Here is a 23,531-nt window from a genome sequence, read left to right on the forward strand (position 1 = left end):
TCAGGCCTTCATAGAAGCCACTTTGCTTGTCATGGCAACAGAGAGCTGAGAATGTGAAAAATAATAATTCAAAAAATAAAATGTATTTGTTTGGTATCACTTTAGTTTAATTTCCACTGTGATGTTTTTACTTGGACCAAAGGTGGACAAATTCCTCCGCTGTTTAAGGAACCACACAGTTGACTCAAATTGCGAAAATGTCTTCCTACTGAGTGATTTCATCTGAACTTTGTATTGGAACAGATTTGAAATGGGACCAAAGTTTTTGAGTCAGATAATAATAATGTAAAAACAGACATGTAGGTGCAAACACTGGCTGAGAGTCTACCTCCTACAGGCCCTGCTCTGATAGAAACAATCCTCAGACTTTGTCTCCTCCTGCTGGACAGAAACACTTCTGTTGGAGCCGAGGGCAGTCAAGCTCAACCTAAAAGACAAGACAGGCTGATACCCAAATAACCAATTTGCGCTTAGTTACAATGAAAAGGCCTTTTTTTCTCAGGGTCACTGTGAACCATGTCACCACAACTGCACACAGGGATGGGACTGTGTGTGTCTTTTATTAATATCAGACAGCCATTATAATCTAATTTTCATTAAAAAAAATTCTATTGATGAATAGTGAGGTAAATTATGTAGCATTGGTATTGCCAGGGATACTTCGTAACAAACAGCAACTGTTCGGCTATCTCTTTTTAATAAAAAAACATGATGAACAGCACATCTGTCGGAGGCAGTTACTGATATCCATCCATTAGTGAGTCGCCCCCCCCCCCCCCCCTCTTTTTCTACTCAGAGCTTCATGTTCAGGAATCTCGCCTGCTTCGAGGCCATTTTCTCGAAATTAAGCTTGTTCTTGTTTTGGGTTCAGAAGTCACTCGACCATCTTACAATGTGCTCATTGTGACAGGCTTCGCCATACGCATCAAAGAAGTGATTAACCAGTTGACAGGCCTGTGGGGACAATACTGCTCTTTACAGGGAAAACAGTGCAGCCACTCACTGCACTGGTCGCTGACTGGGAGACCACAGCAGGGCTCACATGCTGCAGCTGACAACATGAAAACCAAAATAACTGCACATAAAAGGACATAGGGTACTACTTTAGGTGTCCATGCTTGTGCACATGCAGTTTTAAAATCACAGGCATTTGTTGTCCATGTTAGTAACTTAATATTTCATCCCTAGTGTCAGTCTGATGATCCATTCATTAAAATGTAATTCAGATTTTTTTTTTTCTGTGCAGGCCTAATGTTTTTTGTGAGGTTTTTTGTGTGTGAGATATATCATATGTATTTTTTTTTAAATATTATCTCCTATTAAAAGTTCACCTTAATATAAAACTAGTTTGCCCAAAATAAAAGAGTTAAACATACCACTTAAACATAATATTTACCCGTTTGGATGCCCACTGCCGTTCGAGAAGAAAAAATGACGGACCAACCTCTGATTGGTGAATAAATTGGGCTCCTGGCCAATCACGTGCCCCTCTCCGGGAGGGAAAACCCAGCGTCAAAATAAACTGCCACTTGTTCGACGTCTTCAGTTTGGCAATTGGCGCGGTTTATCTGCTCTTTTTACTGATGTCTATTTACAATTTTTAAAGAGGGAGTCGAATTTCTCCTTCATTTAGACTACATGATATTGGATTTTCTTTTTTCAGCTCTCATCTTAAAGAGCGTGGGACCTGTATCGTTTTTGCTTGGCAATATTTGTTTCCTTTATTTTTAATTTTTAAATTTTTACATCCAAACTTTCCTATACATATTGGCTGTTTCGGAGGACTACATGAACATGTATGATATGAAATTATTTAACTAAATACATTTGAAATCAACATGTTCCAGTGGCGAGTCCTATTGCTGTGTGTGACAGCGTCTTGGAGGCTACAAACAGCATCATCCCAGCCCCATGAAGGTAGATGAATTTACAAATCCATAAAGACAACTTAACTAGATTGGCAGTTTTGATGGCCATACTTTCCTTGATACTACTACTGTAGAGAAGTTAACTAGGGAATTATTTCCTTGCTTGAATTCACCTCTTGTCAATTTTCAGGATTTGCCTGTCTGGAAAGGTCACAGCTTCTGATCTGGAATGCAACTATATTTAGTGGAATTGAATATAACAGAATAAAACAATCAACACTGATTTCTCTAGAGTTGTCAGGGGTTAAAGGGCACCATCTGTTATAAACAATTAACCCTTATCTCTCTTTCATCTCAGTTTCCTTCCTCTCGGATCACACAATGCTTAGTGTAGCCTATACTCGCCTCCTTGAGAGCTTTTTTATTGTTTACTGGGCTTTAATCAAAGCCCTTAATCCAACAATATAACACCACTTTATATACTGCTAGTGATGAATGGCAGTAACTTTAATGTCTTGTTGTCCTGTATAGCAATGACCCCATAAAAAGACCCCTGAGAGAACTGGTCCTGTTCACATGTGCACTCTGCAGATGATGTCTGCTGTTTTGGTACATAATGACTTCATCACTAATTTTATTTTCAAAAGGTTATCTAGTTGTTTCAATTATGCAGGTGTGCTTGTGGATGTGTTTTACTTGCCCAACATCAGAATTATCATTCAATTCTCCCAGATAAGGTGTGAGTTCCATTATACTAAGTGCATTATGTTTACTTGCATAAATCAATGATTTATAGTGCACAAGTCAGTCATTTGTTAACATGCAACTCTCGGATATTTTGCATAAGATAACACATACCAAGCCTCAAAGGTTAATGGAGGGTAACAAACTTTATTTATGCATAGCTGCCTGGAAGATCCTGGATTATATGTTCCCGATGACTGCAGACAGGAAACGTAACTTGTGTTGACTGCCGCAGGTGTCCAATCTTTGCACATAAAGGGCCAATGCCACTGCTTTTGTTGGGCAGTTAGAGATGGTGTGTGTGTCTCTTTCCGTTCACGATATTTCCCTTCCCTCTGCCAGAATGTCCCACTCACACACGTCCCATTGTCTGTTGGTATGATCTCAGCCACGCAGACCCCTCAGTCACACACACACACACACACACACACACACAGAGGAGGAGTACTGTCTGTCACTGCATCACTCTTCGCTGACTGGGACACACTGTCCACATTTATAGCTTTATCACAATGAAGCACTTTGTCTGAGAAAAAGCCCTGCTCCCTCGACCCTCGGCCTCCACTCCATCAGCCGCGGGCCTGGTCTGCTCCGTGTATCCAGACAGCTCACCAAACCCATAAATAAAGCAAAAAAAATCCAACCGTACAACTCTACTAGTAACCACACGGTCACATTTAAAGGACCTGCTAGTGTTTTTGCATGATTTGTAATCTACAAGTCATGCGTAATATCCTTTCGGTAATCATTTCTCAACTGTATATTCCGTTTCTGAATATATGGTTCTTCTACCGTAACAAGCTGCCATAGGTTCCCATTAATTTTTTCCTTAGCATACACATTGTAAAACATTTAGTAGTAGCACAGTCATTTGTCTTTGTCAAAATCCCTCCTAAAGTTGCATTCTATTGCAGTTCATTACCTCAAAATTATAGTTTGACATTGAAAAAGACACAACGTAGCCTTGTAGTTCACCGTTCACTCGAATCAAGCTTCAAGAGTTTGCTAATTGATTTCCAAATAAACAGCTCCCTGAACAGTTCCACACAGATTGACCCACAATTCTCTTCAGCAGTTCACCTAAATCACCCTTAGAAAAAAAAACAATACCTACCTTGCTTTTCGTCAAACTTAATGTGTCCTTCTTCCCTGTACATGTCAGTGGTGTGTCCGGGTACACAGAATGGACTGAGCTCCACAGGTTCCCAGGAGAATCAGTACAACCTGATCAAGGACCGGTACGAAGGCTGCGAGATCATTATGGGAAACCTGGAGATCACACAGATTGAAAGTAACTGGGACTTCTCCTTCCTCAAGGTATACATCACTCTTTCCTCTTGCCCTTGTCTTTCTGATTCTGACCGATTTGATATGTACAAAGGCTATTAATCTGCTCTTATTCCCCCCAGAAAATCCGCGAGGTGACTGGCTATGTCCTCATTGCTATGAACCACTTTCAGGAGATTCCTCTGGGGCAACTACGGGTCATCAGAGGAAACAGCCTTTATGAAAGACGTTTTGCTCTGTCGGTCTTCTTCAACTACCCCAAGGATGGCTCCAACGGGCTGCGGCAGCTGGGGCTCGCCAATCTGACAGGTAGAGAGGGTTAACGGTAAAAACAGAAGCATGGACAAAAAAAATGTCCTACATGCAAGGAGAAGGGAGCTATTATGAGATTTAGGGGCTTCCAAAACAGTGGGGAAAAAAGGGGCATTTAAACACAATAGCACCAAAAAAGAAAATGGGTAAAGGTATGTACACCAAGAACTTGTTTCATATTTTACTAAATATTTACACTGTCATCTGTGGGCTGCAACTATAGAGTTGTATTATTATCATCTGCTAAATGATATCCTGTCTGGTTTCTGCAGCTTGCATAATTCTTCATACGTTACTCCGCAGAGATACTGGAGGGAGGAGTGCAGATTATCAACAACAAGTACCTGAGCTACAGCCCCTGGGTCTTTTGGCAAGACATTATCAGGGACAACAGTGCTCCCATTGAGATCCAGTACAATGGAGAGAGAGGTCAGTGTTGGGATAGTCGTATTTCACATATCTCCAAATTATTTTGTCTTTCTTTATAAGTAGAGTTTTAACTACTGCCTATCTCTTTCTGCCTTTTCCTTTCTTTTTCTCCCTCAAAGGCCCATGCCACACATCTTGTGGAGATTACTGCTGGGGGCCAAACGAGGACCAGTGTCAAATCTGTGAGTGCCCAATTGTTCTGTTTCCGTTTGTTCTCTCTCTCTCCTCCTTCTTCTGTCTCTTCTCAGAATGTCTCTCTTCAGAAACTGAAATGCAGAGACAGAGACAGAGCAAGAGAGAGACAGAAATGCAGACACAAAGACACAGCACACACACATGCACATTGGTGACCTCTGTTCAACCCCTCTCTCCTGTGTGTCTCAGTGACTAAGACGGTGTGCGCTCCACAGTGTAATGGCCGCTGTTTTGGGACGAGCCCCAGGGACTGCTGTCACATAGAGTGTGCTGCCGGATGTAAAGGCCCTCTGGACGTGGACTGTTTTGTAAGGCTCAATACCCTATTCTACACTATAATGTAGTGTAGGTTTTTCAATATTTAGTAACAAGATGAAATAAAAGTCCTTGGTCTCTTTTATGGAAATAATTATTAGATTTTTTTCTGAACAGCTGTTGGTTTTTCTTAAAGTAATACTCCAGCCTACATCCCCTTGCAGACAATTGAAACTTGATAATTGTGGACACTCACATTTCTTGTTTTCCCTATACTGTATGTCATCAATGTCTGGTGATTCAGTTGTACAAACTAGTTCAAAACTATTTTTTGGTTGTTGCATCTGATATTTTAGGGTGAGTGAGTGAGTGAGTGAGTGAGTCAGCTCAATTGAGTGCAAACATGCAAAACCAGGCTTAGTTACTCCATACCATACGTTTGACACATGGGATAGTCAAGGGATCAAATGACATCTGATTTCATGGAGAAATTGCTCAAATTTAAGTGTGTGTGTGTGTGTGTGTGTGTGTGTGTGTGTGTGTGTGTGTGTGTGTGTGTGTGTGTGTGTGTGTGTGTGTGTGTGTGTGTGTGTGTGTGTGTGTGTGTGTGTGTGTGTTTGGGTTTTTAACCTCCATAGGCATGTCGTCACTTCAATGACTCTGGAGCCTGTGTGCCTCAGTGTCCACAGACTTTGATCTACAACAAGCAGACTTTTCAAATGGAGACCAACCCGAACGCCAAATATCAGTATGGATCCATCTGTGTCTCCCAGTGCCCTAGTGAGTGACCTGTGTTTATTTTTTTAATGTAAACTCCTAAAAGACCTAAACTGTACCTTTATTTGGACTGAAAGATATGCCTTACTCTTTGCAACTAACTCCCATAATTACAGTTAGAAGGATTGTGTGTATTTTGAGTTTATAGGAGCTTTAACAAACCTATGTCATATATTGGTCTCAGCGCTGTAAAGCATGAAAACGATGGTAATGGACTGGATTTGTCCCCTGAAGTGTCTTTCTTGTGAAATGTCTTCGTAGCCCACTTTGTGGTGGACGAAAGCTCCTGTGTGAGCGTGTGTCCTCCACACAAGATGGAGGTGGAGAGAGAAGGCCAGAGGCAGTGTGAGCTCTGCAGCGGACTCTGTCCCAAAGGTCCACACTAATAAACACTTTAGCCTCCTTCTTACGCTGAGTTTAACGGTCAGTCAACAAAGCTAACGATGGCGTTTTTGTTGGTCCATGTAGTGTGTGAAGGCACTGGTGCTGAAAACAGACAGACAGTGGACTCCAGCAACATCGACAGCTTTGTCAACTGCACCAAGATCCAGGGCAGCCTTCACTTCTTGGTCACAGGGATACTTGGGTAATTGTCCATTCTGCCTGGAGAATCTCAGAATACGGTGCCGCATAGCCAGTTGTGTGTTCATATTGTGTGTGTTTTTCATTTTTGAATAGAGATGACTTTAAAAACATCCCATCCCTGGATTCCAAAAAGTTGGAAGTGTTCCGCACCGTCAGAGAAATAACAGGTTTGTATTAAAAGTTGGTCAATGCTTATCATGGATCTTACAGTAATGCTTGTTAATCGTTTTTGAAATTTTTTAGAACAGTCAATGTTAATACTGTATTATACTTTCAAGACATACTAGAAGATTTTTTAATAGATGTTTTGCTTTTTAAAATCTGAATTTTATGACAAAATATTATATCTGTCTTCTTTTTTTGTCTATCTTTTTGATGTCAGATATCCTTAACATCCAGTCCTGGCCCAAAGAACTGAGTGATCTGTCTGTTTTTTCGAGTCTCACTACCATTAAAGGGAGGTCACTCTACAAGTAAGGCTTGTTTACACGCTACGTGAGATATGTGAGTTTGTTGGCGTCTCAGTCACAGCCAGAGGAAGTTGATCCATCCTGAAATGAAATCTTTAAAAGCCGATAGAACAAATAATCTTCTTCTTTGATATGTAAAGAGCAGATTAGTACCAAAGCCATTATGATATAACATTACTAACATAGTAGCTGATGGGGCCCTCAGCACCTGCTTGCTGTGTGTTAACACCTTAGGACGAACCCCCTGTGCGTTTGTTACGCTTTTTACCTCTTTTTCCTCTCTCTTTCTGCTTCACAGATGTGATCAGGTATAGGCTGTGTGTGTGTGTGTGTGTGTGTGTGTGTGTGTGTGTGTGTGTGTGTGTGTGTGTGTGTGTGTGTGTGTGTGTGTGTGTGTGTGTGTGTGAGTGGTATCTCTATAAAAGCAGACTCCTAAACATTAGCATTTTATTTGGCTTAGAAGAACTAAAAGCTAAAGCTCTGTATTTGCAAACAGGTGTTACACAAGTCGAGCTGTTGTTTCCCTGACAAAGTTAAATGTTCCTTGTTTCTCTGTTTTCCTTTTGTTCTTGGACCTCCTACGTCTTCCAACCTTTTTCAACGAAAAGGCGTTTTTCTCTGATGGTGATGCGCATCCCCACTCTAACCTCACTGGGTCTGCGCTCTCTCCGGGAGATCAGCGATGGCAGTGTGTACATCAGTCAGAATGCCAACCTCTGTTACCACCACACCGTAAATTGGGGGGAGCTGTTCAGTGGCCGCCGAATTCGAGTCAACAACCTCAACAACAACAGGCCACTGGCAGAGTGTGGTGAGGGGGCTGACAGAAAATAAGTCTTCTATTATCTATGAAACAATTCATTTATTATTTGGTGTTATTCTTGGAACTGAACAAACTATACTGTATACTGTTTTTAATAATTTCTATGTTGATACATTACATAGGCTGCGCGGTCAGAGAGATTTATATACATCATCATCTCCTATATTGCAGTGAAAGTAAACATGATGATTATATTGCTGCAGCATTTTCCTGATGCTTCTCTTGCTTTGTGTTGTGTGCAGTGGCAGAAGGCTATGTGTGTGACCTGCTGTGTTCAGACTCAGGTTGCTGGGGCCCGGGGCCCGACCAGTGCGTCTCCTGTAGAAACTACAGCCGAGATGGCACGTGTGTGGGCAGCTGTAACTTTTACACTGGGTCAGTGGATACATGAATGTGTTGATTGACTGTTGTTGTTTAATGTGTTTAATCTAATTTAATTATATGTATTTGGAACATTGTATCCCCAGAACTCCAAGGGAGTTTGCAGCGTCTGATGGTGAGTGTGTCGCCTGTCATCCAGAGTGTAAGCTTCAGAGTGGGAAAGGCAGCTGTATCGGACTGGTAATCACTTCTTTTGATATTACACTGTGGCCCATTGCCTTTGCATGAATTCTCGCTTTCATTTGGCTAGACATGGAAATGGAAAGACATTTGACTTGTTGTATCACTCAAACAACTTTCAATTTTAGATAGTCCTTCTTACACCTTCTCCCTGATTTGAAATCTGTAACAAATTGCTTGACTTGCCATTTACGTATATTACAAGTTATATACAGTAGCTAATCATGGTCTTAATCATTGTTCTGTGTTGGAATCAAGCTACAAGTACCTCATAAGGGTAGCATCTTGAACACTTCTTGGTTCATGGCAGACATCCTCATAGAGAGAGAATTAATTCTACATTTCTTTTTTTTTGTAGGGTGCAGACAAGTGTGTGGCATGTGCCAACCTTCGCGATGGGCCTTACTGCATGTCCTCTTGTCCTACTGGAGTGAATGACGGTCAGACGGGACTGATCTTCAAATACCCCAATAGGGAGGGTCACTGTGAACCATGTCACCACAACTGCACACAGGGGTAAGACTGTGTATGTGTGTGTAATTTTTTAATGTGTATCATCCGTTGATGAGTAAAGATATCATTCAATTGATGTTGAAAAGGATGATGATGGGTTTATGTCTTATAGATGCTCAGGCCCGGGATTGAAGGATTGTTTAGAGGCAGCCAGACTGGCGGTTAGTAGGTGAGTGTTTCCCCCTATTGGTTAATATAAAACACTGCACTGCAATGGGTGATCTAACCGCAAGTCATGTACGATCAACTCATGTCTAACTACAAAATGTGACGTCAGGTTATAGATGCTCCACTGGGAACACGGATTTGACATTGTTACCTCGTTAGAAATTATTTGTTTTGTTGTTGTTTTTTTACCAATCCCTTTTTCACTTTTTTGTTTCTGCTAGTGTTAAAATGCATGGGCAACAGAAACCTTGCTTCACTCTCCCTGTATTTTACTGGAATTGGTTTGCTGCCGTAGGTGCACCATCATTCTTTTTCTCACCTTGTCTCCCCACACTGGCATATCTCTCTGATTCTCCCTGCAGTGGTCAGATCACAGGCATAGCTTTAGGTGTCCCGGCTGGCTTGATTTTCTGCCTGGCGTTGTTTTTCCTGGGTGTGCTGTACCACCGAGGCCTGGCCATCCGCCGCAAAAGAGCCATGAGGAGGTACCTGGAGAGTGGTGAGGTGAGAATTTAGAGACCTTCCAACCCCATGAGCTGGCATTAGCTGCATGCATTTGTTTTCAGAAGTAGAAATAAAAAAAAAATCATCCTGGAATTATTCTTTGTTTTTTTGGCAGAGCTTTGAGCCACTAGGTCCCGGGGAGAAAGGTACAAAGGTTCGTGCCCGCATCCTGAGACCCTCAGAGCTGAAAAAAATCAAAGCCCTTGGATCGGGAGTTTTTGGCACAGTGAACAAGGTATTTATATAACCTCTTTGTCTTAGTCGCCGATACATGTTTAGAAGACACATGTGAACTGATTTGACTGTCCCTGTACTTTTAATTGTGTTTAAGGGTTTTTGGACTCCAGAGGGAGAGACAGTGAAGATCCCTGTGGCCATTAAGACCATCCAGGATAGCTCAGGCCGACAGACCTTCACTGAGATCACCGATGTGAGAATCTGAGCTTTTTTTGCCCCCTTGAAAGATGTTACAAAATCACAGAAATATCAACTTATCAGACAAATAATAAAGATGGAAATAGATATTTTCAATTATGCCTGTGACTGACCATTTTTCATACAAAATACTAACAACAAGATCAATACAAAGTATGATTCATATTTTTTCACTCTCTATTTAGCATATGTTGTCAATGGGAAGCCTGGACCATCCCTACATCGTTAGGCTGTTGGGCATCTGTCCAGGTCCCAGTCTGCAGCTGGTGACGCAGCTCAGCTCACAGGGCTCTTTACTGGAGCACATAAGGCAACATAAAGACCGCCTGGGCCCCCAGCGCCTGCTCAACTGGTGTGTACAGATCGCTAAGGTAAGTGCAATTGGATTGCAGAGTTTTTTTTTTTTTGCCTCACGTCATAAATAAGTGGTCAGAGTATAGGGTATATACGAGCATTAATATTCTATCCATTGAATGCATGTGTCTCAGGGTATGTACTACCTGGAGGAGCATTGCATGGTCCACAGGAATTTAGCCACCCGCAACATCCTGCTGAAGAACGACTACCAAGTCCAGATCTCCGACTACGGCGTAGCAGACCTCCTGTATCCCGACGATAAGAAATATGTCTACACCGACACCAAGGTGGTTATGAGTCATTCAGTTCAACATACACCTTGAATTGTTAAGTCAAGTTTTCACTGTCTTTTTCAATAAAGGAATCAATCTGTATGCTTGTCTCCAATGTGTCCCCTTGATCTAGACACCCATAAAATGGATGGCGCTTGAAAGCATCTTGTTTCGAAGATACAGTCATCAAAGTGATGTTTGGAGTTATGGTAGGAGGCTTTGGATTCTTGCGAGTGAATGTAGTGTTATACAGTATGTGCCGAGTTTTATATCAAGTACATTACACCTTTAAATGTCGGGTAACTCTTCTTGCACAGGGGTGACAGTGTGGGAGATGATGTCGTTTGGGGCCGAGCCGTATGCATCGGTGCAGCCTCAGGAAGTGCCAGGTCTGCTGGAGAAGGGCGAGCGACTGTCACAGCCGCACATCTGTACCATAGACGTCTACATGGTGATGGTTAAATGTGAGTACCATGACACGTCGCAAAAGGATGCACTGACACACAAAGGCACAGTCGGAAATCCTCCACTTTCTTCTCTTCAGGCTGGATGATTGATGAAAATGTAAGGCCCACCTTCAAAGAGCTGGCCAGTGACTTTACCCGCATGGCGAGAGACCCACCTAGATATCTTGTCATCAAGGTGAGGCTGCCCAATCGTCATAGTATTTTACAGTTAAGTACACTTTCTGTTTACTTAGGCCTTAAACCCTGTCCTCCTATGTTATCCTGTAGTTGGAAGGATCAGAATCGGCCTCGGGAGAGGTCCATCGAAGAGAATCAGAACGAGGGCTCCTGGAGGCAGATTTGGAAGACCAAGACAATGAGGGTCTGGAGGACGGTTTGGCTACTCCTCCTCTCCAACACTCTCCATCTTGGAGTCTTTCTCGCTCGCGGATGAATTCTTGCAGGGTAATGAAATATTCCTTCGATTTGGTACATTTTTGGAGCAGCTGTGACTGGATCAGAGGCAAAAGAACCAGCATTAAACAACTTTTTCTTACCTGATTTGTAGAGTGGCACCTCTCAGGCCGGACCTATTGGCTACCTGCCAATGACCCCCAGCCCTGTGGACAGCCTCCGACAGGTGATACAGACACACGCCCAATAAGTTGCTCATAAGATTATGCTTAAGTAAAAAGGGCATGAATAATAAGTTTAAGCTTCAGCCTACACTATTCTCATCACTGCCCTTGCACTGCACAGGTGATAAAGTACTGTAGATATATTTCGCTGTGTAACCCTAAACCGCTTCACATTAAATCAGCATTACTACGACACTTTGCCGACAGCTGTATTAAAACCCATTTTACGAGCCATCACTGCCAAGAGAGTCATCATCTCTACGGAAAGTGAGAAATGCATCAAATGTGTCATTCATCTCCCACTGGTTTCGTTTTGAAGATAATAGGATTGGTTTCTATAAGTATGAGCTGCCGCATCAACTCCCAAGGTCTCTGCTTTTTTTTCCGTCTCAGCTGTGGCTTCAGCGTTCTCGGCTAAGCTCTGTGCGGACACTGCCCGAGAGGTCAGAGGTCAGGGGTCAGAGCGGCAGCAGGGAGGCAGAGGTGCGCGGCGAGGAGGGTTTGCGGAGCGGGAGCCTTCACAGGGCCAGGTTCGGCTCCGAGAGGGGGAATCCTCGAGCATCCATCAGCCACCACAGGAAGCTCTCCACGGCCTCCAGTCCATCCTCCTACAAGGTGTGGGCGGCAGAGGAAGAGGAGGAGGTGGACTCCTTCGGCTACGTCCTGGCTGTGTCACCCCTTACTCCAGAGAGAGGTAAAATTATCAGTACTAAGATGGGATGCATGCTGACGTATCATGTATCTGCTTGATTCCTTTGTTGCCATTTGAGAGTAATGGGTAAAAATGATAACATAAACAATGCATAACCAAGGCTTCTTGCTCTTCTCTTCCTTCTACGCATTGTGTCACAGTCTGTAGAGTCTCTCATTCCGGGCGAAGAAACTCAAGAGTCAAGAATAATCCCTCTCTCTCAGAGATAGGTCCTTCTCAGGAGTATGAAATCATGAGCAAAGAGTGTGGTGCTCCGACTTGTTCCTCCAACAGCAGCATCTTATCACAGGTAGATGCCCCTTCGGTGGCACTTTGTCGTAAAACCCCCCCTTTACCCACTCCAACCGGCATGGCTCCGTCGCCTATAGAGGCAGACGCAGCACATAGTGAATCTCTGACACCGCACAGAGAGTCCACAGAGAGACATCAGCTCAACTTGGAACTGACTGACCGAGGAGAGGCAGCCAAAGGACTAGGCAGATATGAATACATGGACATCAGGCGATCTGACTCTACGGAAGGAAAGGATACAGCGCGAGAGAGGCGTGGGAGCCAAACATCTGCAAACAGCGCAGCAGGGAAGGACCAAGAAACTGACCAAACGGTGGACGTGTTGAAGGAAGAGAAAAAAGAGAGGGAAGAGGAGAAGTACCACAACAACACAAATAAACAACCCACACATCAGGGGGATGTGAGAGCTATGGTGGTGCCCAGGCCAGATGTTATCACAGCTGGGGGAGGAGAGGTGGTGGTGGTTGAGGAGTACGAGGAGATGACCACATTTGCAGCGTTGCCCAGTGGGTGGGAGCCAGCAGACTACCAGAACCTCCCAGTGAAGGGGAGGGCTGTTCCAGAGGAGCCAGGCAGTGGCAGGTGTGCAGGGATTGGGGGATACATCAAGGTGTGTGCCGGCATGGGGGAGCCTGGCAGCAACACATCATTCGACAATCCAGACTACTGGCACAGCAGACTGTATGTCAAGCCAGATGCTGTACGCACCTAATAATGTGGACAGGGACAGAGTAACAGTTGATGCTTCTTTAGTTTCTGTAATGCATTTTGTTTAGTAATGTTTTCCAGCTTCTTTTTTCTTTGAGTTCCAGCATCCAGCAAACTTTGTAAGATAAAGTAGGCTAATTAAAGAAATACATCCTTTGCATCTAGTTTTATGCAGTAAATAAATTACTGTGACGTAGTACAGATGTACAAAATAAATGTTAAAGTAAGCTAAATGTGATGTTTGCTGCCTGTGAACTTACCCGTTCTGCCAAATTGGTGACATTGCTGTCCCAAGCCTTTATAGGTATAAATTAGAATTAAAATTAAATAAAAAAATATATTATTAATTTAGCCAAGTCTATTCCACATTGAAGTAATTGTAAATGTAAGATATACATTTTAGAACGCTGATAAAAGTATAGTGAAAAAATAGCAGTTGTTACCAGTCCCGCTCTCTAACACAACACTTTACTATGAAATATAATGAATAAAATCATTATTACTTTTGCATTGTGTGATTCCATGTCCCATCTATGGTTCAAATAAAATGTACTCAGAAATCCATTGTATTTTAGTTGAAATACAAATTTTAGTCCGGTCCCCAGGTTTGTCATTCCTGGCTGTAACAACACATTTACAGCTCTAATTTTTTTTTGTAACATTACAAAGAGCCCTTGCTCGACTGGAATGTGAGCACTGTATCTTTTCTGAAAGGCCATAGGAAGACCAAAAGTAAGTTCCCCACTTTTAATTGCAGTAGATTATATTTCATGGTATTGTAGACATATGGTTCAGGGGGTAAATCTTAGAAACCCTGAGGGGGGAGAGGAGGGTGACATGCAAATGTCACCCATTTGGCTGAATGAGGCAGCTATGGTAAGTATAGCCTAGTTTATTATAATTGTGTAATTTTTAGCCATGACCATGTCCCATTTCACAAGAGCAGCCTTTTTGTACGATATATTTTAACATGAATTATAATGAATAAATAAAGTTTTGCAAATATCAAATCACCTGGCTGTCATTTAATTTTGTGAGTAGGCCTATAGCAATCTAATCTTTAAATTAGATTGTTTTAGCAGCCTACAAACATTGTAGGCATGTCTTTAATAGTTTCACATGTTTACCTTTTCCTTTGCAAGTAAACTCGTTATTTTTCCACCATTTATCGATCTCACTGCTGACACTATGAAGAGCATTTAACGAGACGGAAACATGTGAACCTGTGATTTTTTTTTCATTTTTTTTATTAAACAATTATGCAATTACATTAAACAAAACAATTATGCGATATAATCTCAGAGAGCAACACAATATTTTACATAGCCTACAATAAACATACACATACATACTAACTACATTAATTGTCCTAACAATTATATAAATAAATATACAAAATAAATAAAAGATGGATGAAAAAATACATTAATAAACATTTGTAAAAATATAAAGAATAATTTTGGCTAAAAAGGTATGAATTCATTAAAAGTATACATTTGACCTGTTGTCAAGGAGACTCATGAAATATATTTTAATAACAATCAATACATCTAATGCTTTTTTATTTTTTTAACAGGGAAAGGGACTTAAAAAGTGATTTAAGCTCTATAAAAAAAACCTGGAAAGAGGGATGAGATTCTAAGAGTTTTTGTTTGTGAATAAAAAAAATTAACTATATAAATAAGGCACTTATCTTTACCAAGTAACATATCACATCTTTAAGAATAAAATCATGAATGACCATGGGTGGATGGAAAATGAAACAGACCAAAATGAAATTCACATTAAAAAAGAAGATGGGCAAATGTTTCATCAGCGAGTCCACAAAAGGAGCAGAAGCTATCAACATCCATATATTTTGATATTATAGAATTGACTGGATAGATTTTATGTAAAATTTTAAAATGAATTTATTTTACCTTGTTGGACATGTGAACCTGTGATGAGAACGGATGAGAACCGGGAACGCATCATACACTCGCGCGCGATTTGGAGAGAGGAGATATCAGAGATGACCAGAGAAGCGAGAAGTTCACGTCAGCATTTTTCCGGGTTCGTTCCAATCCAGTTGTTAAGGACCAATGGGTTTATTAGGTCAATGGGTGTACCACATAATGGATGTGTAAATTAGTTACACGTATTTGGCAAGTTCTTTTGAAGAGACCTTTCAAAAAGATAAAAATGTTTCTTATTGTCCAAATTTTCCGGAAAGTATTTTTTCAATAGGCCTACAAGGAGTAACCCTGACTCCTGGAACAAATAGCCTAGGCGGCCTACTACAGCAACATATTAAAATTAGGTTATAGACAGTATGTACAAATCGGCAGATGTAAGCCTATACAACCGTACCATTAAGCTGGCCGTGATACTTGTTCATGGTTTAATTTGAAATGTCCGATGTTATTAAAATATCCACCTACCTTTTTCTGCTCAACACAGCAGCCAATGTCGATAACTGTCTTGAATGCGCAGCGTGTCTTCGGCAGCAGGCGGGATCTAGTGATAGTGGGCTGCCAGCCGAAGTCGGGCGGGCCGTTGCAGAGAGCAGCGTGGTCCATCCTGTAACTGACTGACAACCGCTGGTGGAAAAAAAAAGTTACTCTGAGTTTGCAGACACACTGCCAATATGTCTGGAGACGAAGACACACAAGAACAGACCATCGCCGATGATGTGGTGGTCACCAAGTATAAGATGGGGGCCGAAATTGCTAATCGTAAGTGAAACGCGGCGTTAACGTGCCGTTTTAACTCAACAGCTCGTGAGTACCAGGAGCCGTCATGTTAGCTAGCAGTGTCAGCTAGTCACACAACGGCAGCTGCTGTGCCATGTGCCGTAGCAGTGCCAACTGTAGCTCATCTAAGAAAACGGGCCTTTGTTCAATGAGAATGCAACGCAAAGCTTGCTTAACATTTAGTCAGAGTTTCCTTTACAGTTAGTGATTAACGTCACGTTGCTGTCACGTTAGCCCGGCAAGCTAGGTAGCTATGTGGCTGAGCTACCTCACTAGCAAGCGTTAGCTAGCTGCAGCTGCTAACGTTACGGATAACAATGACAAGTATAAAATCGAATGACAACACGGGGTCGTTCCAGGTCACGGTTTTGCGACATTTAAATGTGTGCCTACCTACCTCTTATTTGAATTACGAAATTACAATTGGCATGTAAGATACTTGACTGAAGCCCTGGTTGTCTTGAATGGTATCATTTTAAGTCAAAACCAGACCATGCTAAAACTACTTGCCACACTCAGGACTCTGGTGTGTCACACTGTTTCATACATCAATTATGTCTGCTTCTTTTAGAAGACTGGAACAATATCACAACTTGTAAAGTAATCTGCTTCAAGCGTAAACCACACATACTAATATATTAATTTCACATATGCTGGTATAGTATTTTCTAAGCCGCATGCACACATCTTTAGTGCGAGGTCATAATTTTCAATATTTTTAACAAGTATTCATACTTAAAGTGAAATCCAACTTTTCTAAAAGGATCTAAACTATTTTCGCAGGGTATTAACATTTTGGAATTTATGAAATCTAAAGAAAAACACATCATTTTGACTCACTGGACGTTTTTCATTCACATTCCACCCTTGGACTCCTGCTAGGATCTGAAGTTGATGGCACACCGTCTGTAGGTGCCTCACATCGATGACCCTGTGTCCTAGTGGTTGTGTGTTGTAGCTTACCAAAACTGACCTTCTCATTTTAACATGTTTCATTTAATTCTAGGATTGCAACCATTCAAACTCACATAAACAGCTGTCTAACGATAATAGTCGAGACATACATCAGCTTATTCAAAATCGAATGAGTCGCTTACAGTGTAATTTGCTTTCAATGACTACAAGCCTTGGACAATGAGCAAGAGATGATCTTGACATGCTTATGTTTACCAAATTATACATCCTGTCTTTTTCAAAGTGGTGGAAAATTCAGTCAGTGGAAAGAAAATTATTAGATTGCACTTTGGGAAATTATAAGGGGCATTTTACATTTCATTTTATGAAACAAATTATTAACGAATGAAAATAATGCTTAGTGACAGCCCACAACCTTTTCCACTCTGTTACTGACACATCATTTTACCACATCATGTCGCTTGTCCTGCAGAGGCTCTGAAAACAGTAGTGGTGGCAGCCATGGCGGGAGTGTCCGTGGTCAGCCTATGTGAGAAAGGAGATGCCTTTGTCACGGCAGAAACTGCAAAAATCTTCAAGAAGGAAAAAGACATGAAGAAAGGTGAGTGTTTTGTTGCGTTTCATCACTTCCTCTCATCAGTGACTCGGCGCTGCCTAATTCCCTCTTTGTCCCGCAGGTAGCGCTTTTCCTACTTGTTTGTCGGTTAACAACTGCGTATGCCACTGCTCCCCGCTGAAGAGCGACCCTGATGTCATACTGAAGGATGGGGACCTTGTGAAAATGTAAGCTGCACAAATGTATACCTGTCCATCCATCCTGTGTACTAGATAGATAGTAGTTTAGGTTTTATTTTGCGTTTGGTACTTTCTTTACCTTGTGTTTTTTGTTCACAGTGATCTAGGTGTGCACGTTGATGGCTTTATCTCTAACGTTGCTCACAGCTTCATCGTTGGCGCTACCAAGGTACGTTGTTGGAATTAGTTATACATGCACTCATTGGTTTATTATACACAAGCGTCTTCTAATTTCAGATATAACAGCTAGATATGCTTTATTTCACCTCTTGTAACTCTCAATCTTTCCTCCTGTGTCTGTTCAGGAGAACCCAGTGACAGGACGGAAGGCGGATGTTATCAAAGCAGCTTACCTCTGCGCTGAGGCTGCTGTGCGCCTTGTTAAGCCAGGAAACGAGGTAAAAACCCTCCCACCGTGACCACAGATTTGACCTTTTGCATCCATGCTCACTGCTCATCTAATAATCATGTTGCATACGTCCCCCATTAGAACACACAGATCACAGAAGCCTGGAACAAGATAGCAAAGTCATTCAAGTGCTCCCCCATTGAAGGTGGGTGTTTGAACATTTGGTACCTTCAAGCCCTGTGATTCAAATAATATACATCTGCTGTTTGTGATTAAAAAAAAAATTAGAAGATAAATGCTCAACTTCATTTCATCCTTCAATAACTGTACAGGCATGCTGTCCCATCAGCTCAAACAGCATGTGATTGACGGGGAGAAAACTATCATTCAAAACCCAACGGACCAGCAAAAGTGAGTTCCCTCCACACGTTCTTCTTTTTCACCAATGAGATCTAGTGTTAAACCAGTGGATGATTTGGTTGCTTTTGTTTTTGTAGAAAGGACCACGAAAAGGCAGAGTTTGAAGTGCATGAGGTTTATGCAGTAGATGTGCTGATCAGCACTGGAGAGGGCAAGGTGAGAGGGAAGATGGTATAAATTATATTTTTCTGCATAGTTTCCATAAAGGAAATTCTTACCGTGTTTTGTTTTGTAATTCAGGCAAAGGATGGAGGACAGAGGACCACCGTTTACAAACGAGACCCCGACAAGGTGTACGGCTTGAGGATGAAGACATCTCGGGCATTCTTCAGTGAGATGGAAAAACGTTTTGATACAATGCCTTTCACTCTGAGGTGACATCTTTTAACTACACATGAAATATTTCCCCGCACACTTTTTATTTTTTTATTTGTTTTTACCGAAATCATAAAAATAAAATGATTTGCATCTCCTCAGAGCGTTTGACGACGAAGGCAAGGCCAGGTTGGGCGTGGTGGAGTGTGCCAAACATGAGCTGCTGCAGCCATTCAATGTGCTGAATGAGAAAGAGGGTGAGTAATGAAGGATGTAATTATGGGCTTTGGTGGCCTGTACAATTATGTTATGGTTTGTGAACTTAATAAAATTATGATAAAATTATGTCCAGAAGTTTGAGTTTTTGGAGGGCTTCACATGTACTTGAATTTATAGACAAATGGCACAGGTCATACTGGACATATCAATTTGATAGAACAAGGAGGTTGAATAACCGCTTAATTATTAAAAAGCGCTAATCAGCTCAGAGGTTACAGGTGTTACATCATATTTGGTCGCCCACTGATAAGATAAGAAAATGCTTGAGTCCCTGAGTGGGGAAATTTGCGGGTTCCAGCAGCAACAGAGGAAAGTGTAATTTAATAATAACAGCATCAAAATGGAGGCAAAATATAATAATAATAACCTATGACAACATTAAAACGGCAAGTGACAGTTAACACTAATATACAAACTAGTAAGAAAACAGACTGTTCAACATTGCTAATTGTGCAGTCTGACTGCTGCAGGAAGAAAAGATCTGCGGTATCTCTCCTACACATGGTGGGTGTATCAGTCTGTCACTGAAGGTGCTACTCAGTGATGAAGTTATCTGTGACCACCCCTGATATCACCAGTTCTGGACTCTTTATTGGGGAAATTAAGCTACATTAGACTACTTGAAAGTCAACCTGCACGTTTTATCTCACTGTCGTAATGTTGTGTATGTATGTAGAGGTGGGGGTAACTCTCTCTGCCTCTCTCTCCATTAGCATACAAGCTGTCTCGCTGTCTCATGTTTGCAGTCCTGCTTGAGTTGTTTTTGCTAAACCATAGACGTATAGTGTTTACATTCTTATGCTCGAAACATGTAGCCTGCCAACTAGTATTGTGAGTGTAGGAGATGTACACCACAGCTGTGTGTTCAAACAGATGGACCAACTTGAGTGGGTGATCGACGGTGAAATCTAAAAACAATTGTAAAGGGTCAAGCTTAGAGGCAACGTGCACAGCAGGATGATGTAGACCAGTGGTGTCAAACATACGGCCCGCGGGCCGGATGCGGCCCGCGAGATGATTTAATCCGGCCCGCGACTTGTAGAGCACACATTTATGAGCATTTCAAAAAAAAAAAGTAAGTCTCTAGCCCATTCCTGTGAGGAGATATGAATTTTTAAAGAAATAACCAAAATGCTCACTCCAGCCGCTAGGGGGCAGCCTAAATTAAAAAAAAGCACATTTTAGCAACGTGGTAAATGGCAATCTTGCTTCACCGCTATTAATGTTTCCTCCAGTGCTTTATGGCAAAGTAAAAACCAAAAAAATAAAAAATAAATAAAACAATTTTTATTTTTAGTGCTGAACAATTAATGTACTAGCAAGCGCGATGTGTCCGCGGCTCTGCACGTGCGAAACGAGCAGGAGCATGCTAGTGTAGGCCTACAAGATTTATTTCCTAATTTTCCATGCTGCTTTATTTTTATGTTTTAAATTGGGAAAAACAAATTCCAAAACAACCAATAACCTCTGTATTTAAAAATAAATCAAAACAGTAGAAGTTGCACTTTTATTAAATTTTATTTTGTACTGTCTGCATGTTTGCACAAAATGTGTCCCTGTACATATAGTAAACAAAATTGGACAACTGTAACGTCAGTGCCTGTTGTATTTGTGTATTCAAATAAACAGTTGTTTACTTCATTAGTGCATATTGGCATCTTTGAGCAAAATACCCCCCAAATTTTTGCTGCGGCGCTGCGCGCCGCACCTCCTATTCCCATGGCCAGCAGCAACCTTTACTAAGACATTTCCTGGGGGGTACAGAGATCCCTTGTGATCCGTGATAATGTAGGTTACAAATGTAGACTGAGTGATAAAGCATATAACTGAAAAACAAAGCTAGAGATTTGGAGTTGATGTACGTTATTTTGCCATTATTGTACTGGTCCGGCCCACTTGAGATCAGAGAGGCTGTATGTGGCCCTCGAACCAAAATGAGTTTGACACCCCTGATGTAGACCATATTTATGATTTAACACATTCCAGTTTCCTCCGCTGTAAACCGTTTATTTTATTTATTATAAAAACATAATTAGAATTATTTTTGTAAAAAAAAAAAACTACCTTTTATTAAGGACCCATTAAAGCGATAACCTGTATGTCCTGAGAACTCACTGCATTGGAGACCTATGTAGTTTGGGACTGTTTAATGTAACTTACACCTTCTTTGTCCAGGTGAATTTGTTGCCCAGTTCAAGTTCACCGTGCTGCTCATGGCCAATGGACCTCTGCGAATCACAAACAGCCTCTTTGAGCCAGAACTGTACAAGTCCGAGCTGGAAGTGGAGGACCCAGAGCTGAAGGTAAAAAGCCCTTGATGGATTTTATATTGCATCCTTTTGCCTGAGAAGAAAAATAACTAGAGTAATGGGACTGCTTTTAGCGGACTAAGCGTTGTCAGAGCTATTATTGTGTGGGTGTATTGTGCGGTACTTGAGGAGGTTATGAAAGTCATTTGTCTACTTTTTTTCTCCTCCCCTGTATAAAGGCTTTGCTTCAAAGCTCAGCTAGCCGCAAGACTCAGAAGAAGAAGAAAAAGAAGGTGAGAAACAGTGATGTATGAAATGAACAAGAATACAGGTTCCAAACGTTTCCTCTGATTTCAATCTTTTTTTCTTTCTTTGTAAAGGCCTCAAAGACTGTTGAGACCGCAACAGGACAGGCAATGGAGACTGAGGCTGCGGAATAGATTTCTCTCCAAGAAATTCTGACCGGCATCTGATGACCCAAAGAACAGACGTCACAAATCCTTCTGTCCCAGCTGTCCGAGGCACTTGCGGCCATAGCTGCTGTGAAAACCTCCGAATCTAACTGATGTCAGTCTGGGATGATGCTGCTCCTAAATTCTGTCACTCCACCTAAAACACACAAACACATGTACGTTCGTAGTAAATCTCACTGTCCTTGAGACAGCCTTTCTCTTTTTAACAGTGGACACAATTCTGCTACATAAGGGGATATTTTGTGCAAGGACATAAATACTCACTGGAACATTCAACCATTCGACAGACCTTGAACCTTCGTCCCTTTTTCCACGATAACTGTAGTGAAAAATATGGAAAATAAAAATGAGTTTGACAGAGCGGCCAAGGATGATGAATGCACAATACTGTGTCAGTGTTATTGTGGGGCATTAAGAGAACTACCTTGAGGTCATAAACCTATAGCCATGCCTTTCTGAAATGTTTGTTAACTTGTTGCGGGCCAAAACACCTGTCTCGAACCCTGATGTCACATGACATTCACACAAGTAATAAGCATGACATCATTAGTCATCATTACTGTTGAATTCAGCATAGTTATCGCATTTATACTGATCTCGCTTAGGTCTGTCTACTAGTACATTGTGTATACTTCTAGGCATCTGCTAAAGGTTACTCAGCTAACAATTTCTAAAACCGATGTTGTGAACCTACCGGTTGAGTAATTTACCTAGTAAAAAAAAAAAAAAAAAAATCCGGTAAATAACAAATTTTCTTCTCAGTTGTGGATGGTCTAACTCCTGCCAAGGGTTCAGCATTCAGTCTTCTGGTGCCACCACTGACAGTCTGTGTTTACATAAGAAGTCCATACCTGTTAGATATATGGATGCTTTTGTAAAACGAATCCCAGTTTCAGAGACTATTTTTGGAAACATTAAAAAACCACCTGACATCATTTGTGTGATTGTGTTTTTGGACTGTAGCTGATTGTCCTGATGAGTTTAAGTGTGGTTTTGCCATGATATTGAACATAAATTAATCCACAGGTTATTTTATTCTCATTTAATTGCATTTGTCAAAAACTACATATAATAATACATTTTATTTAAAGGTGCCTTTCATGACACGCAAGGACACCGTATAATGAGACAAATACAGTACAATCAATTGATTTAAAAACAAAAATGGGATGGGAAGATCAGCAAATTTGAAAAGATGAGTTTAGATTTGAACAGGGATATGGAGTCAGTGTTGCGGATGTCGGGGGGTAGTGCATCGTGGTGAGACGGGCAGAGGGGACAGTGTATGCCACACAGTTGAACCCATTGAACCACCACCTTTAAATACCCGAACATCTAACTTAAACCTGCAGTGTGTAGAATTATATTATTTATAATATCCATAAGTACGTTTAATTTAGTGCATAATAGCTGAATTTTTTTTTAGAATTATTATTTTTTTCCTTAGAAAGGGTATATGTCCATATTTCTCCATACTTTGGACCAAGGCCTTGTCACTGCCATTTTGGAAGTGTCAGTTGTTTAAAATTTAGAATTGTTCTTCTACTTGAAGGCCACTGTAGCTTCTGCTATTATTCAAAAGGGTTGGGGATACCCAGGGAGCGTTGCATTCTAGAACTTTCTTGAACTTACTTGATGTCATATTAATTACACA

The 23,531-nt window shown here is 41.3% G+C and overlaps 2 protein-coding genes across 2 annotated transcripts; both read left to right on the forward strand.

Annotated features, from left to right (window-relative positions):
* Positions 1-1,838: 1,838 nt before the first annotated feature.
* On the forward strand, positions 1,839-13,354 carry erbb3b (erb-b2 receptor tyrosine kinase 3b; the record flags this gene model as incomplete). The annotated part of the gene is made up of 28 exons (XM_080030286.1): positions 1,839-1,917; positions 3,775-3,929; positions 4,022-4,208; positions 4,515-4,640; positions 4,760-4,822; positions 5,025-5,143; positions 5,729-5,870; positions 6,129-6,242; positions 6,336-6,453; positions 6,546-6,619; positions 6,835-6,925; positions 7,531-7,733; positions 7,988-8,120; positions 8,213-8,306; positions 8,665-8,822; positions 8,932-8,988; positions 9,350-9,491; positions 9,607-9,726; positions 9,823-9,921; positions 10,112-10,297; positions 10,415-10,570; positions 10,689-10,764; positions 10,873-11,019; positions 11,100-11,197; positions 11,290-11,466; positions 11,570-11,641; positions 12,033-12,333; positions 12,492-13,354. 28 exons carry the CDS (start codon positions 1,839-1,841, stop codon positions 13,352-13,354), a joined length of 4,350 nt encoding a protein of 1,449 aa, XP_079886412.1.
* Positions 13,355-15,873: 2,519 nt separating this feature from the next.
* On the forward strand, positions 15,874-22,812 carry LOC307252616 (proliferation-associated protein 2G4-like). The gene is made up of 13 exons (XM_080030330.1): positions 15,874-16,064; positions 17,470-17,598; positions 17,675-17,780; positions 17,892-17,961; positions 18,098-18,190; positions 18,283-18,346; positions 18,474-18,552; positions 18,639-18,717; positions 18,802-18,935; positions 19,039-19,133; positions 21,331-21,458; positions 21,644-21,697; positions 21,785-22,812. Exons 1-13 carry the CDS (start codon positions 15,977-15,979, stop codon positions 21,842-21,844), a joined length of 1,179 nt encoding a protein of 392 aa, XP_079886456.1. The 5' UTR covers positions 15,874-15,976; the 3' UTR covers positions 21,845-22,812.
* The last annotated feature ends 719 nt before the right edge of the window (positions 22,813-23,531 follow it).

This window comes from Ammodytes marinus, assembly GCF_949987685.1.
Source record: "Ammodytes marinus genome assembly, chromosome: 7".
Taxonomy (NCBI): Eukaryota; Metazoa; Chordata; class Actinopteri; order Uranoscopiformes; family Ammodytidae; genus Ammodytes; species Ammodytes marinus.